Source organism: Gracilinanus agilis, chromosome 5 (assembly GCF_016433145.1).
Source record: "Gracilinanus agilis isolate LMUSP501 chromosome 5, AgileGrace, whole genome shotgun sequence".
Lineage (NCBI taxonomy): Eukaryota > Metazoa > Chordata > Mammalia > Didelphimorphia > Didelphidae > Gracilinanus > Gracilinanus agilis.
The window spans coordinates 186,222,834-186,240,853 of record NC_058134.1 but is presented as its reverse complement, the minus strand read 5'-3'; the positions used below and the strand labels follow the sequence as shown (position 1 = coordinate 186,240,853).

General features: G+C 35.8%; 1 protein-coding gene across 1 annotated transcript in view; it reads left to right on the top strand.

Annotated features, from left to right (window-relative positions):
- The first annotated feature begins 1,475 nt into the window (after positions 1-1,475).
- ETNK1 (ethanolamine kinase 1) overlaps positions 1,476-18,020 on the top strand; it is a 51,977-nt gene continuing 35,432 nt past the window's right edge. Inside the window, exon 1 of the mRNA XM_044679875.1 lies at positions 1,476-1,832. Within this exon, the coding sequence (XP_044535810.1) occupies positions 1,677-1,832 (156 nt within the window). The 5' untranslated portion in view covers positions 1,476-1,676. The remainder of the gene's footprint in view (positions 1,833-18,020) is intronic.

Below are 18,020 nucleotides of genomic sequence, written 5' to 3'. Positions count from 1 at the left end.
GTCCTCCCTTTCACATACTACAATCTAACCATGGTGGACTACTTTGCTGTTTTTTTCACATACAACTCTACACAGTCTCTGTACCTTTATACTTGCTATCTGCTATGCCATGAATGCTCTCTTTCTTCATCTTCAGTTCCTGTAATCTTTGACTTCCTTAAAAACTCACCTTCTAATGAAGACTCCTTTCCTTAGGTTTACCACTGCTGATGTACTCTATCCCAAAACTACCCTCCTCTTCCTTTTGTTATGAAATCTGCACATCACTTTATACAGTATGTCCCTGCTGTCTATCCCACTGGAATGGAATCTTATTGAGGGTGTTTCACTTTTCTGTTTGTATCCCCAGAGCTTAAGTAATCATTTGGTACAGAGTAAACAAATACTCAATTAATAGTTCGAGGAAACAGAAGAGAGGGACACCAAGGCTCCAATTGCAGTTCTTTTTTTTTTCCCTTTTCACTACAACTATCTGAAATTTACAACCTAGCAGTACTACTCTTGGAGCACAGATGAAAATGTAATCACTTTAGTCTTTCTTGACATAGTTGTTTTGAGGTTAAGGCAAATAAGTCATAGAAGCCATTGTGGTGCAAAGGTGAAATTACTATATTTGGAGTCAGCAGACCCTTGAACCCTTGAATCACAGGATGTGAGAGCTGGAAAGGGACCTTTGATATCATCTAGTCCAACAACTTCATTTTATAGATGAAAATGAGTTCAATTTATTATTTAACTACTAGGGTAACATTGACGGGCAAGTGATTTCACTTTCCTGGACCTCTTTCCTCACCTATAAAATCATGGGGCTTGGACTAGATAATTCATGATCTATGTTCCTTTTAAGCCAATAGTGTGCCAGAGCAGGTTCATTTCAACTTCTGGAGAGCTGGGGGTTAAAGTCCTCAATGCAGGCACCTGAAAAAGATGGAAAACATCTACATATCAGGTCTTGGTTTATTGTCTTGTTTGCTCTTAATTAAAAGTGTGTGGCATGAACATTTCTTTTCCAGAGAGCTGATTGTTAAACATTTTTCAGCACTTCTTCACTTTCAGTTCTGACGATTTGGTATCCCTCAAGGCACACAATCGAAGCTTCCTAACCCTTAGCAAAGTTTCCAGGCCTCTCCCTTAATGGAACTCCAAAGCTAAGGAGACTTGGCAGGCCTACCTACAGGCCTGAGCCGCTTTCTCGAGGCGGGCGTCCAGCCAAAGTAGGGGTAACGGTAGCGCTGACACACGTGAATGCCACCGGCCCCCCACGATCCTCACCTAGTGCCCGGTAGTCACAGCCGCGAGCCTGAGCGCGGCCTTTACTAGTGACGCGAGGCGCGGGCCCCACCCCGCCCGTGACGCAAGAGTCAGGCCAGTCCCGGCATGCACCGGGGCCGCCGGCAGTAGAGCGCAGCGAAGTGGAATTTTCCCTGCGAGCTACCCGCCCCTGCTTGTTCTAGCTGTAGCCGAGACCCTCCCTCCCCCCCGTTATTGCCCCTTTCCTCAGCGCCGCGAGGCAGGCTTCAACCGCTACCTTGCGGCCGCTCACCCGCCCCCCCCGCGCGCCTACCGCCCGCCTCCCTCCTCAGCCCCGAGCGCCGCCCGGCTTCAGCCTGTCGGCCCCCGCTGCCCTCGTCGCGGTTGCCGTAGTCGTAGTGGTCGTCTCAGCTGCCGTCTGGGCCATGGCCAACTACATCCACGTCCCCCCCGGGTCCCCCGAGGTCCCGAAGCTGAATGTCACCGTGCAGGAGCAGGAGGAGCAGCGCTGCCGGGAGGGGGCCCTGAGCCTTCTCCGACACCTGCGGCCGCACTGGGACCCCCAGGAGGTGACCCTGCAGGTAACGCCCATCCTGGGCCTCCGGGAATCCCTTTCCGCCCACTCTCCCCACTCTCGCCCCCTTCCCGCTGCAGGTGACCAAACCGGCTTTGCCTGTCCCCAGAAATCACCCCCCTGCCCTCCGGTCCCTAGGGAAATAAACCCCGAGGTTATTCCGACCAGAGTTGTAATTCTCCCCCTCCCCCTTTAACATCTGGGAAGTGGCTTTGCCTGAAGCTCCCCTCCCCCAATGGCTTGAAGAGGAGAAACACAAACTTAATATTTCTCTGAAGCAGTTGAGTAAATATTCTTCCCTAATCCTCAATCCTCCGCCCCCAGCCACCTAGGAGTTTTCTGTCCTCATTTGTTTCAGTCCATTTCAGTCTCTTAGCTTGTTACTCTTAACCCCCCTCCTTCCCCTCGAAGGCACCTCATCTCTGGGAGTATTGGTATGGTATTTAATGCTCTCGACCCTTTTCTTCTTGTCGCCCCCACTTTTTGTGCTTACTTCATCTGATGCTTCATTCCATTCTTTTCTTGTCTTGTGTTCCAAGTGTCCCGTTGGAAAGGGGTGTGTACCTGCTTCACTTTATGGTAATGCTTGGTTAGGTTGGGTCCTTATGCATAGCACTAAAGGTTTTCTATCATTTTGGTTTGGCATAAATTTTCCAAAAGTTGTTGATAATATGAATAATAGCTTGTTTAGGATGATTGAATGCATATTGACTTTTTAAATTCCATTTTGTAAACCTCGAGGGTATATAAATGTGATTTTAAAAAATTCACTTTAGGAGAAATAGTTTTCTATATGTAAGCACTAAATTTGCAGAATCCTTTCTCCAGCTTGGTATTTCTTTGATCGATGATTCATTTTTAAGGCCTAGGTTTATAAGAATATGGTAAACAAAAACAAATATTACTTTTTAAGTTATAAGAACATTTGGTATTTGTACAGTTAAGTCTTACAAGCATAAGAGTAACAGGCTCATATTTTCTGAAAGCCTTTAGCAGCTGAACCCAATCTATTTCTTGCAACAAAATACCAGACAAAATGTTTAAGTCTAATGAAATGTTGCTGAATGAAGTTTACTGCACAGATCTCCCAAGATGGGACTCCCCTGGGTCACTGAACTTTTTGTTAAATAATCATATTATTTCTTTGTAGTTAAGGAAATTACTTCAAAAATTGCAAATGAGTATGGGGGCGGGGTTTACATAGTTAACATAATTTTAGTATCATAAAGATAATCTAATCGAAATTGTTGTCTTTCCAATGTATTACTGTAACCATTCAGTAAATTTTGGTGTGGATAAATAATGAAAGCACTTTAATCTTTTAAGTACTGATTTAAGGGATTGTAAATTCTGCACTGGGATTTGCTACAATATATGAGCATCATAGATGAGCATTAGATCTGAGTATGGAAGAATAAAGTAAGCACAGATAAAGAAAAAAGCAAGAGCATCCAGCATTTTTTGAGACCTATTTGTTGTTGCTTAGTCTTGGTTATGCAGAATTGGAGAAAAACCTGGAATTAAAAAGAACACAGGGACCATTTAGTCCTAATTACTTCCTAAATCAAGAATCTCTTCTAAATATCTTCAGCAACCTTTAGAAAATCTCAAGTTAGGGGGAGAGAGAATCCACTGTAGTTGTCCCTCTTAACTTTCCCAATTCAGGATACCATTATTCTGATGTTTGTTTTAAATAAGCTGAAAACTCTTTAAATCTAGATTGATTTAACATGAAAGCCTTTCAAGTACTATACCTGAAAATAGTGATGTAGTTCCAGTTAAGACATTTCAACCTTCATATTTCTGGTTCTTACTGTGTAGGTATAGGCCTCATTATTTTATATATTAAGGAATATTTTTAAAAATTCCATCAATTTCTTGCCTTCAAGGAGTTTATAGTCTAGTAGGGAAGTTCCTAAAGGTGTATTCAACAGTAACTAATGCAATTTGGAATTCATTGAATGTATATGTGATATAAAAGTGTCATTAGAATTAAGAAAACATGTAGCAAAATGAAGGCAAATGCTTGCAGCCATCTTATATAAGAAGGATTTTTATCTAAACTTGAGAGTAATTCTGAAACTTCCTTTATGAGCAAGCAAAACCTGGATAAAGAAACATTGACTTTTCTGCCAGTGACTAGCCATCATTTTTATCCATCACAGTTCTATAGATCTGGTTTTAACTGCTTTGACTTCTCATGATCCTTAGCCCAGCACATATCAAATACATAGCAAGGCTTAAATAAATGCTTACTTATTACCTTCTTTCCTTTTGCAGTACTCTTGGGGTTTCTTTAGTAATCTCATTGGGAATCAGGAAATTCTCAGAACAATTAATTTTAATTTCATTTAATTAAAAAAATACGTCAGACACAAAACAAAACACGCTTCTTGATGGTGCATTTAAGAAAACCAGGTGTATTACCAAATCAAAGGTTAATGTATTGACCTTCCAAAACTTTTGGAAATTGTTTTGTCATTTTATTTCTTACATTTTGGGGGGACCTCATTGATTTCTGAATGAATAATGTAAATACAATTTTTATGATTTAATTCATATTCTGGTAACATCTCTCATTTATAGGTCATTTGTCCAGAATCCTTATATATCAAAACACAAAATAAATTGTTCCTCTAGCTACCAGACAACTTGTATATTATGGTTTGAAATTCCCCTTGTTGCAGTACCAAGGTTTCTCAGAATGTCATGTGGGATACTGTTGCTGGCCTTTCATCAGTTCATCATTGTGCAAGCTCCCAGGAGAGTGACAATATGCTACTATAAGTATTAAGACTTAAGTCTTCAAAGACTAGTGACTGTACACCAGCAAGTGCAATTATATTTAGCATGAATATTGAGCCTTTTGCCCATTAAAAAAGGTAATGTTCAAGACATGATAAATTTACTATAAACAGACTTTTACCACCACTAGACAAACTTACATATGCCATTGTTTTGGAAATATCAGCTTTTATAAACACAACATGAAATACTTTGGAAGATAATAATTTTACTGGGTAAAAAGACTACTGTATTTCCCTGATTACTGTCATTTTTATCATAGTTATTTTGACATATTATAACTAAACCTAACACTACCTCTGGCTTTTAACTAATCTCCCAAGATGAAAAGTGGACCTATCTAGTTCAATGGAATCCCATGACTATCAGTTTGCTCTTTTTTTGTCTTGTCTTTCTTGCCGATTTTAATTTCTCTAATTTGTAGCCTTATTTGTTTGAGGTAATAAGAAATTAAGTGACTTGTATTATTAACACTGCTACTAATTTGTGCAATAAGTGCAATGTGGGACTTAAATTTATGGTAGGACTTCTTGAGTCAAACTTGATTTCACTAGATTGCTTAATGTCCCCTAAATGGCATATTATGTTGCCTATTCGGTGAACTTGAACATTGTTGCTATGGAGCTAACATTACTGGTCTCTTCCCCACCCCATACCAATTACGGGTTGGGTAAGATTTAATCTAAGTTAACAGACCAATGAGTTTAGAAAACACTCAAAATATTTTTAACCCAATTAAAATCTAAAATAGAATTTCTGATAAATTAGAACAACAAAATTTAGAGCAAAACCAGGAATCAATAAGACTAGAAGCTTTTTTTGAAAACAACAATGGGTCATTCATAAATCTTTTTTTTTAAAAAAGAGGAAAAGCAGATTATTAGTATCAAAAAATGAAAAGCAAATTCACAACAAATAAAAGAAAGTATTAGAAACTATTTTACCCAACTATATGCCAATAAAACAACTTAAATGGGATAACTATTTGTAAAAATATAAGATGCTCAGACAGAACAAAAAGCAAAGAATTTAAGCAACCCAATCTTATAAAAATAAATTGGCTTTGTAGCCATGTTCATGGAGCTACAGTTTTCCAAGTAAAGTATTAAAGAAAACTTTTTTAAAAACCTAGTTGCATCTCTTGATATAACTCATTTTATTAGACCAAAATGGAAAACCAATCCCTTAGTTATATATTCCTAATACATTAAATTGTGTTTTGTGTTGTACGTTAGTGTTCTTTTTTCACTTTTTTGGGGGGGAGGGGAAGAAAATATTTTTTAAAAGTAGAGGCTGTGTTATAGTAGAAAACTGCACCTGGGTTCAAATTTTTGTTCTGACATTTAGCAGTTTTGGACTTAAACTTGACAGGTTGTTAGGAAGCAAGAACTTGGTAAACTTTAAAGTGCTATATAAATATGATTTGTTATTAAAAGATAAAATCATTTTATAGTAGTGGAAGTTCCTGAAAATTTGTGTGCAAATTAAATTTTTGTAAGTAGAATAATAATTTGATTGTGGGAGGAGATTAGGATTTAAAGAACCGTTGGACAAATCATATATATATATATATATATGAATGAATGACCTGGGCATGCCTCTGTATTTTGATATTTTTGGGTCTGTGGATTTGAATTTTATTTATAAAGACCCTTTAATATTGAATTACAGAGAAAGGCCTTTACTTTTTCCTCTTTTTTTTTTTTGTTTTTGTCTTTGACGCTTAGATAAAGATTTGGGAAGTGTTAGTACTTAGAATCATATTGGAAATCATAAGAAATGTATAGAATTTGCTTGGAAGGATTTTTTTAGAGACATACCTTTTTAAAGACATTTTTAAGATATTAATTGGAATAGCCTCGGTCAAATTCACAAAGATGTTTTTGAAGTAAATATATATAGATTTTATATGTCTTATCCCTACCTAGACATTTAAATGCCACAAATAATCACTCAGTAAGCATTTATTCAGTATCTTCTGTGTGCAAGTGCTAGGGATACAAAAAGGCAAAAGAATAGCCCTCGCTATAAAAGGAGTTTACCATCTAAGGTGGGAGAGGAGAAACAACATGAAAACAAACATATACAAAGCAAGCTGTGGAAATAATTAACAGAGGGAAGATAACTAGAATTTCAGGCATGGAGGGACAGCCAGAGAAAATGCCCAATGCTGAGAGATGATAACATCTTATTTGTAGAACAACTAGTATGCAATGTTTGAGTCAAAGAATATCTATTGGTGAGTAAGGGAAAGGACTTTAAATGCTAAACTGTTTTTTGTATTTAATCCTGGAGGCAATTTTAGGAAGATGGTGCTTTAGGAATATCATTTTAGTATCCTAGTGGAGGATAGCTTGTAGTGGGGAAAGATTTGAGGCAGGCAGAACCACTAGTTGGCTATTACAATAATCCAAGAGTGAGGTCAAGGGGACCTACACAATAGTGGTGACAGTGTCAGCAGAGAGATGTTGGAAAGGTGGAAATCTAAATACTAAATCGGTGTGTAATTTTTTCTAATGTATTAATTACTAAACAAAGATTATATCAAGAAACAACATGTGACCCTACCAAGGAATACAATACTTTTTATGTTGGAGAAAGTGACTCTAGTCACTTAATAGGAACAGGGTATAAGAAGTCTTTTATCATTGGTTTTGTTTCCTGCTGTATTATGGAATTGATTGGTAACTATGGAGATACCTCTTGCCTGTAGAGAATTGTTAACTGAAATGCCAGTATGAGCCTTTAATTTTTGTGAACCACAGAGTGAGGATTTTAAAAATGATACATGTTTTAATGAGTGGGGAGGTAATGTGATGCGTAATGGAAAGAATCTTCAACTAAAGAGCTAGGAGGCTTGGGTTATAGCGGTGCTTCAGCCACTATTGTTAGCTGTGTCATTTGTGATAAGTTGACCCATTTCCTTATCTGTAAAGTGAATTGTGGGAGCTGGATAATCTCCAAGATCCCTTTTAGGTTTAAGATGCTAAAATGATCAAAGAGCAAATTAATTATTTTTTTATGGCAAATGAGTGATTCTTTATTGTATTCCCACATAACTGATCTATTATGCTATTCTTGTGCAATACATAACATTGATATCCCAAGGACTCATAATAACATGTAAACTTTATAGCAGAACAAATATAAAATATGAACGAAGCCTAGAAAAAGAAATATCTTGAACTAAGATTTTACTTGAAACTGAACATTTGTAATGGTGTGATCACAGCCCTAGAAGTAAACACAAAACATTTTAACCAGTCTAATTAAATTAGCAGATTACCCTTCCTTTAAAAAAGTAAATGCATCCATGCTTCTTGTGCATATGCTCTCATAAATCCTCCACAGAGAATACATCTAACATGGTAGGGACATGCACAGATACCAAGGAAGAATGGCATTTCCAGGCTGTCCATTGAGTTATTCTTTCACTCCTGCTGAACCTTATGCAAATTGTCACAAAATCTATTGGCAGGAAAAAACCTCAGGTCATTTAGGCCAAGTCACACCTGAATAAAAATTTGTATTGGTATCATCACCGACAAGTTTTCATCTTTTGTGTTTCTGGGAAAAAGAAGAAATGAAGAAATGTCATGTTTAAGCTTATTATTATTAGAAAACAGAATCTCTAAAGATAGAAAAGACCTCAAGAGAAATCCCTTCAACAATCTACTACACATACTGCTAATTCAACTTTTACCTCAACATTGAGTGGAGAACCTTTTAAAAATAAATAAATAAATATATAGTATATATATACCTATATATCTATATATCTATATATCTATATATATAGATAGATAGATATAGATATGTTTTAAACCCTTACCTTCTGTCTTGGAGTCAATATTGGCTCCAAGGCAGAAGAGTGGTAAGGGCTAAGCAATGGGGGGGGTTAAGTGACAGCTAGGAAGTGTCTGAGGCCAGATTTGAACCTAGGACCTCCCATCTCTAGGCCTGGCTCTCAATCCTCTGAGCCACCCAGCTGCCCCCCCCCCCTTTTTTTAAAAATATATTTTAAAAAATTATTTTTTTATGTTCATTTTTGTAAGTAATCTTATAAAACCAAAACAAACTCAAACAATTGAAAATCATATGCTTTCATCTGTATTCTGACAGTTCTTTCTCTGGAGGTAGATAGCAGCATTCTTTGTCCTAAGTCCCTCAAACTTACCCTGGATCATTGTATGCTGAGAGTAGCTAAGTTTATCACAGTTCCACAATGTTTTGCTGTTACTGGTTACTGTGTATGATTCCCCCCCCCCCCCCCCCGCCCCGTTCTGCTTATTTCACTCTGCATCAGTTCATGTAGGTCTTTCCAATTCTTTCTGAAATCCTGTTCATCATTCCTCACAGCACAATAGTATTCCATCACCATCACATACCACAATTTGTTCAGCCATTTCCTAATGAACATCCCTTCAATTTTCAGTTCTTTGCCACTTTAAAAAGAACAGCTATAAATATTTTTTTACAAGTAGGTCATTTCCCCATTTTTGTGTGTTTTTTTTAAAATAAATTTTATTTATGATTTCTGTTTCTTTAAGGATCATCATAGTTATCCCAAGTATTTCTCCCCAGCTTACAAATAGGCCTTTTAAGGAAGGGGAAAAAATCATTATTGATCAGAACATTGAAAAAGACTGAAAACATTTGCAATGTGTAATACCGGTGATCTTCCTACCATCAGAAACAGAATGGGGTAGGTGGAGGGAAGTATCTTCTCATATCTTTGCATTCTAGTCCTTGATCTTTGTAATTTTGTTACATTCACTTTTGATTTTTATTATTGTGTTGTTTGGTGTTTAGCTTCTTTCCATTTACAGTATCTTCTTGTTATTGTATATTGTTTTCTTGACTGTTGACTTCAACACTTTGCATCAGAATGGTTGGGCTGGTTCACAACTCTACCAGCAGTTCATTAGTGTCACAAATTTTCCACATCCCAATCAGCATTTGTCATTTTTCTTTTCTCTCATGTTAATCTTGATTAGGTAAGGAGGTAGTGGTATCTGAGTTGTTTTAATTTGCATTTCCCTAATAGTTATTAAAGCATTTAAAATTTTTTTTGATAGGTTTGATTTCTTCTTCTGAAAACTGCCTGTTCATACTGTCTTTAGGTTTGTCCTGGCGGGTACACTTCCTCCCAAGTATTTTATATTGTCTTATTATTTTATTTTATTATTATTTTAAATAGCATTTCTTTATCTCTTCCTGCTGGGTTTTGTAAGAAGCAGATAGATATGCTGATGATTTATGTGGGCTTAATATATCCTGCAACTTTGCTAAAATTATTGTTTCAACTACTTTTTTAGTTGATTCTCTATAATTCTCCCAGAATATCATCTACAGAATCATAATTTTGTCTCCTTTATTGCGCTATTTTTTTCTTATTGCTTTAGCTAGCATTTCTTATACAATATTGAATAATGGTGGTGAAAAGGGAGTACTTGCTTCCAAATCCCTGATCTTAGGGAAAGTTGCTCTTGTTTTTTTAGATACTACTTAATATTTTTTTTTTATTTTAAACCCTTAACTTCTGTGTATTGACTTATAGGTGGAAGAGTGGTAAGGGTAGGCAATGGGGGTCAAGTGACTTGCCCAGGGTCACACAGCTGGGAAGTGTCTGAGGCTGGATTTGAACCTAGGACCTCCTGTCTCTAGGCCTGGCTCTCAATCCACTGAGCTACCCAGCTGCCCCCAATACTACTTATTTTTAAGAAAAGTGCTTTCTAGTATTTTTAATAGAAATGATTTTTGTATTTTGTCAAAAAGCCTTTTCTGTTTCTATTAATAGAATTATATGACTTTTGTAATACAATTTTGCTGATTTTGTTGGTCAGTCATTTCAGATGTGTCTAACTCTTGGTTGATCCCATTTGGGGTTTTCTTGGCAGATATTGGAGTGGTTTGCCACTTCCTTCTCCATCTCAGTTTACAGATAAAGAAACTGAAGTAAACAGGGCTTAAGTGACTTGCCCAGGGCCACACAACTAGTAAGTATCTGAGATCAGATTTGAACTCAGCAAGAGTCTTACTTACTCCAGGCCTGGCATTCTATCCACTGAGTCACCTCACTAGTGATAGCTTTATTATGCTGATAATTTTCCTAATATTGAACCAGCCTTGCATAAATCCTCTTTGGTCATAGTATAGGGGATATTTGTGATATATTTCTATAATAGTCTTTCTAGTTTAACATTTTTTGTATCAGTATTCCATTAGCAAATTGTGGCTTTTTTTCTCTTGTTTTTGCTCCTTCTGGTTTAGGTACTAAAATCATATTTGTGTCATAAAAGGAATTTGGTAGGACTCTTTTACCAGTTTTTTCAATAGTATTAAGATTGTTCCTTTAATGTTTGGCAGAGCTCACTTGTGAAAAATTCCATCTGGTCCTGGTGATTTTTTATGGAGTTCATTGATGGCTTATTCAGTTTATTTTTCTAAGATGTGAAGATTAAATATTTCCTTTTCTGTTAATCTGGGTAATTTATTTTTGCAAGTATTCATCCATTTCACTTAAATTGTTGGTTTTACTGGAATATCATTGGGCAAAATAATTCCTAATTGCTTTAATTTCAGTTTCTTTAGTGATAATGTTCACCCTTTTCATTTTTGATACTGTTAATTTGGTTTCCTTTTTTATTTTTTTTAAACCCTTAATTTCTGTGTATTGGCTCCTTGGTGGAAGAGTGGTAAGGGTGGGCAATGGGGATCAAGTGACTTACCCAGGGTCACACAGCTGGGAAATTTCTGAGGCCGGATTTGAACCTAGGACCTCCCATCTCTAGGCCTGACTTTCAGTCCACTGAGCTACTCAGCTGCCCCTCAATTTGGTTTCCTTTTAAAAAAATCAAATGAACCAATGCTTTATCTATTTCACCTCCTCTCTTCAAAAAAAAAAAAACAACCCAACTCTTTAGTTTTATTCTTTCAATATTTTTTATATTCAATTTTATTAATTTCTTCTTTGATTTCCAAGATTTCTATTTTGGTATTTAATTTGGTATTTTTAATTTGTTCTTTTTTAAGCTCCATGCCAAGTTTGTTGATCTTCTCTTTCTTTTATTGATGTACATGTTTAAGAGATATAAAATTTCCCCTAAGTAGTGCTTTAATGACATCTTTAAACATTTGGAATGTTGTCATTCTCTTGAATGAAATAATTTACTGTTTCTATGATTTGTTCTTTGACCCATTCATTCTTTAGGATTAGATTCATTTCTACTTAAATTTTTAATCTATGCTTCCAAGACCCTTTATTGAATTAATGTTTATTCAATCATTATGATCTGAAAGGGGTGCATTTAATATTTCTGCCCATCTTAATTTGGTTGTGAAGTTTTCAGGCTGTAATATGTAGTCAGTTTTTGTGAAGGTGTTTTTCCATTCATATTATACCTTACTTTTCTAGCCAGGTACTCTTTGATCCAGTAATACTGACCTCCTGGTTGTTCCACAAACAAGATGCTCCCATCTCTCATGTCAAGGCATTTTCTATGGCTGTCCCCCATGCTTGACATGCTCTTCCCTCCATTTTGTCTACTGACTTTCCTAACTTCCTTTAAGTCCCAACTAAAATCCTGTCTTTTACTCTTAAGTCTTTCCCAAACCCTCTTAATTCTAGTACCTTCCCTCTGTTCCTGTTTATCCTGTATTTATCCAACTACAGTTGCTTTTCTTTCTTCTTCCCTTGACTAAATTTTTTCTCACTTGAAAATACCAGGAAATAATTCTTTGGAAGGGTAGGTAGCTTTTTTTCTTGGAAATTTTAGCTCCTTTGGGAATGACATCATGTTTGTTTCTTGACTTCCTGTATGTAGTCAGTAATATTTTTTCTTTCATTTGTTTTCTGTGTGGCATTCATCTGTCTTCCAACTTTTGTACACAAACCATTAGTTAGGTGGCAACAGTGAATAGAATAATGAACTTGGAGTCAAATCCTGCCTCAATTACTAGCATTTAATGTCCCGATGTCTCAGTTTACTCATCTATAAAATAGAGATGCATCTATTTAACATAGTTTTTGAAGATCAAATGAGATAACATATGCAAGATCTTTGCAAACCTTAAATCTATATAAATAACTTGTCATTCTCTTCTGCAACCTCAGAATTGTATTTTTTTTCTTGTTTTACGTTGAATCTCTTCTATTTTAAATCAAATGTATACTAAAACTCCCTTTACCTTTTCTTCTAGGAGGGAAAGGATCCTGTATTACATGCAGAATATCGGTCACTTGAATAAGTTCAGTCTCATTTTGTTCAGGTTACTGAAAAATGATCAGTTTTGTCAAATTGAGATCTTCTTCAATCCAGGTTGTTACTACTAACAGAAAACATGGAAAACTACTGTCGCAAATGGTTTATGTGGTTTAACTCCTTTTCCTCTAATTACTTACCTTGTCTATCTTACCAGATGCCAAGTATTGTGAATTTTACCTTGTATTTCTTTCATTCCTTTTCTCTCTACTCGTACCATAGTCATCATAATGTAGACCCTTTTTACCTCTCCACTAGACTGAACTGTTGCTATAGCTTCCTAATTAGTCTCTTTGAATTTATTCTCTTTTCTGGTCTATCTTCTATACTATTTCATAATTGATATTACTAAAATACTTGTCATTCTTGTGTTCAAGAAACTTCATTGCCTATCCTTTGTTTGGCATTTAATGCCCTTCATTCACAATCTGAATTCAACCGTTTTCCTAGTCAGTGTCTCTCTCCTCCCTTCCCTGCCTCCCACATACATAGGTTGTTCTATTTCTATCTTTTGGAACCGCTAGTAACCTCCTTAAGGCTCAGTTCAGATGTCACTTATTTAAAGAGACCTTTCCTGATTTTTCTACTTGATGGGATTTTTCTCCTTTCCTCCAATCAATATATTGCATTAATTTTGTGTTTTTACTTATCTGTGAACTAGTATACCAACTCCTCAAAGGCAGGCACTATTTTCATTTAATATTTGTACCCTTACAGCCTAGCATACTGTAGGTATTTGGTCAATGTGTATTGATTCTTCATGGTTTCCTTCTCAGGTCTTCTATCTCCTGTAGTCTTTTCTTTTTCTCAGTCTGTTTGAACTTTAATTTTATTTATTTTTCTCCATCAACTTCTAATAAGCCTGCAAATCTCCCTCCCCTCATGAGCCAGTCTCTGTAATTCTCTATAATTCCAAAGTCAAATCGTTTTTATTATTCCTTTTCCCCCCACAGAAGTTAATATATGTAGGGAGAACAAGCAAAATAAAAAAGAGTCATTCTTCACACTGATTTAGAGGTTCTATTGTCCTTGTCGGTCATATTCAGGTATAGCCATTCCCTTCTTCACTTTTACCTTTCAGAAGGTGAATAATTATTGAGACAAGTCAGAAAAGTTAGATTGGCAACCAGTTTTTATCTCCAACCTTTGTCCTGTGCTTTTCTATTTCCAGCTTTCTCCAAAATGTTTTGCATCTCAGTGATCCTCTTGAAACATTACAAATGTCCCAAAGTCAATTCCTTTTCCTCATTTATAAAACCTGCTCTTCCTGTTTTTTATATCTGCTGATGGCATCACTGCCCTAGTTACCATCCCATTTGTTACTTAGCCTTGAAAATTTAGTCATCTTTGGGAGAGAAAGGAGAAAGAATTTCTCCTTTCTCTCCCAACTCCTAATATGCTTACCATATCTATCTTTTTATCTCAGCAATATGCTTTATATCAGTTGTTTTTATTCTTACTGCCTAGTTTGGGTATCCTTTTTAGACTATTACCATAGTTTTTTAATGTGTCTCCTTCATACCAGTCTCATATTTCCCTTAGTTCAACTTACTTCCCCTGCTAAATTATTTTTTCCAAAAGCATAACTCTGACCTTTTCATTCTTTTCTACATCTGTCTATCCACATACATACATATACATGTACATATTTCTCTATGTATAGATATCTTTAGTGCCACTCCAGTACTAACTGAATAATATCTAGATTTCTGTACTTGGTGTTCAAGGCTGTCAAAAATTTTGCCTCATACTTTCCAGCTTTCTTCCCATTCCTTTTTGTGCACCCTCTTTCAGCCAAACTAAGTTATTTGCTTACCCCCTACCAAACATGTTATCCTCTTTACCACCTTTCTCTTTTTTGCTTAATGCTTTCCCCTACCTGGAATGCCCTTCCTTTGGTATATTTCTCTACTCCTAGTATTCAGTAACTATTTTTAATAATCATCTTCATTATCGTTTATCCTATCCAGAAAATTATTGTAACTTTTGTCAATTTTCATTCACTTGGCTTCAGTTCTTAAACTTTGCTTTTCTCATAGTCACTTATATGTCTTATCTCCCTTATATTTGCATATTCTATAAGGACAAGGACATTCGTGTCATCCTCTTTCAGACTGCTAACAAGCTAGCATTATGTGTTATATGCGTCATAGGAGTTCATTTATGGAATGAATGAATTGCTCATGCAATTAAGTTCATTCCCTTCACACTCTTCATCATGGAATTAAAGTCTCTTCAAAATTACTTCCATTGTTCTCTATCATGAACTTCTGCTTTTTTCAAGTTTTTCAAATTTTTTCAAAATTTCTTTGCTACCTTGGAATGTAGTTATACTTTCCTCAAGTTTCTATGATTTTCCCACTTGGGAATTGTCCTTTCCTTTATCTCAACCTATCCAAATTCTTATACTTGAAAGCTCAATTTAAGTCCTGCCTTCACTGAAAATCTTGTATTTTTTTGATAATTTTCTTCTCTGACTTCATATCGCTTACTGTCTCTTACATACATTTAGAAGAGGCTAAATAGTAGAAAAATATACTAGATTGGAAATTGGAAGACCATAAGTCTATTTATAGCCCTGTTACTGACTTTTTTAGGAAAATGATTTCATTTTTTTTTGTGTGTCATGGTTTTCCCCTTTGTCACCTAGATTTGGAGTGGAGATGCTCTACTTATTTTGCCTGGGATACTCAAATATTGAATCGAGTGAATGAATGGTTATATGCAAATTTATTGGTTCCTACATTTAGGAATTAGAGACCAACAGGAATGTTTTAGACTTATAATCATGTTGCAAATAACCTTGGATTATACAAAATTATCAAATAAAGTATTTTTAAAAATCTTCTCTCAAGTAACATTTTTTAAAAAACAAGAAGCTAAATTACATTGCAATGTTAAGAATTGAACTTTTTTAGTTTATTGTGATCCTCATGCCCAAATTCTGTAAATTCTTAGGAAATACTGCCAGAATTATTTTCTGTCATTGCAGTGAGAATTTTCACTCACATAGCATTTTTTCTACATAAAATACTTCTTTTCCAGTATGAAAATAATTAAAGAGAAGATAAAATTCCAAGTTTATGGGTAATAGTGGTTTTGTCTATTTTATAAATGAGAGGATCTATCAGTGAGTCCCTAATAGAACTAATTACCCAAGGGCATGGATTACAAAATGGAGACTACTAGTTTGAGTTTAAAGGAAAATCATGGACCATACTTTAATTTTTTTTCATGTTTTTTCTATTGCTTTTAAAATGGATTTCAGACCTGTTTTGATATTTGGGCTTAATGAGTGAAAGTATTATCATGTACACTTTGATAGTCTGATATGAAGTCTATGGAACCCCTCTCAAGATATGTCTTTAAATGTATAACAGAAAATACAAGGGAATATAAAGAAACCAATTATATTAAAATAGTTGATCTGGGTCATTGATGGCAAACCTTTTAAAGAGACTGTGTGCAGTACCCCCCCACCCCCAGACACTATGTACTGGTCCACCCCCTCTCCAACCAAGTACCACAGGTGGCCACCACCTTACCCCACACAGAAAAGCACTCCCTTTGGGCTGCTGGGCAGAGGGATAGGTGGCATGAAAAAAATGTCATTAGGCATTGTGGAGAGGGGGAGGGGAGCAGATCTGCTGAGTCTCTACCTTTCTAGTAATGAACTCTTGTGAGGGATGATGGTGTGTGTGTCCTCTTTAGCATCCATGCCATGGGTTCACCATCACTGATCTAGGTGGTCACAGCCATCCTTTACTCTGCTTTTCTGGCAACCTTACCAATGCTACCTCTGCTACCTCCCTTTTCAATTCTGGAACTGTAATCAAGTCAATACATATTAGTCAACTACAGGGGGCTCCCTGCATACACTCTTTCCATGACTTCCCAAATTCAAGACATATTCTTTGCTTTTCCCTATTAGTGTTGTCTCTCCTATTAAAATATAAGCTCTTTAAGGACAAGGAGTACCTCACTTTATTATGTTCCTTGCACAGTCCTTGACAACACAGGTGCATTAATTTTATAAAATTTATTAATAATCACTTGAAGTAGAAGGAATAAAAAGGAAATAAGACCACGCGAGTAAATTCTCCTGCCTGGCTCAAAGCCAGCTTCTGCAGCTGTGATCAGGGGAAGAGAGAAAGAGAGGCAGGGTCAACCAGAATTATATCCTACTGACACACAGGGTTTGCACTTGGTGTAAGGATGCAAATGGGATACTGGGTAAGAGAGTCCTAGGGAGCAAAATTCTATCCACACAGATCAAGCATATAGCACATTTTTGAGGGGGGAAATTTTTATGCTAATCTCCTTAGCTTGGAATCTTTTGGTTCTTTATTTGTATTTTCTTTACCTCCTGATGACCTAACATAAAAATGTTTAAAACCAGTAAATTATTGACCTTGTATTTTTTAAGTTGTTAATGTTTAAACAAGTTATTAGAGGATTAAGATCCTGAATAATTAAATACATTAACTCCAGAATTCTGAGGATTAAAGTTTAACAGACTATAATAATCATACAAAATTAACCCTAAGTGTGTTCTGATAGGTAGAATTTCTTTGAATTGTATTTCTAAGTGCTTAAAACTAAAGTCCTAATGTTTACTGTGCAAAAACATAATTTTACATTTGATGAAAGAATACTATCAGCATTTGTACCTGGATTTAAGTTTTTTTTTTCACTGACAGGAATGCATTGTGTCTGATAAGTTAAAAAATGTTGTAAAGATAATTCATTTTAATATAAATTTTGCCTTGAGCTATTACATATCCAGACATATATTTCCTTATAATTAGGTCTTTTGAATATCTCCCCATTAAAGTATTACAAATGCTGGGACAAAATATTATTTTTATTTTAATAGTGTTTTAAAGTATTACCTACATATAGCAGCTTTAGAATTTATTTTGAGGGGGCACACATTGTTGCAACATTTTATGGGAAAACCAAGAGTCTTGGCATGTTGTTGAAATGTTGATAGTTGGGCCTTTCACTTTGTTTTTGGGCAAAGTGTCTACATTATGCCCTTTTAATTTGGTTAGAGGGAGGTGGATACAGGAGGATAAAACAGATTTTTTTCCTTAATCGATATCCTTAAAATTGTATAGAAATTC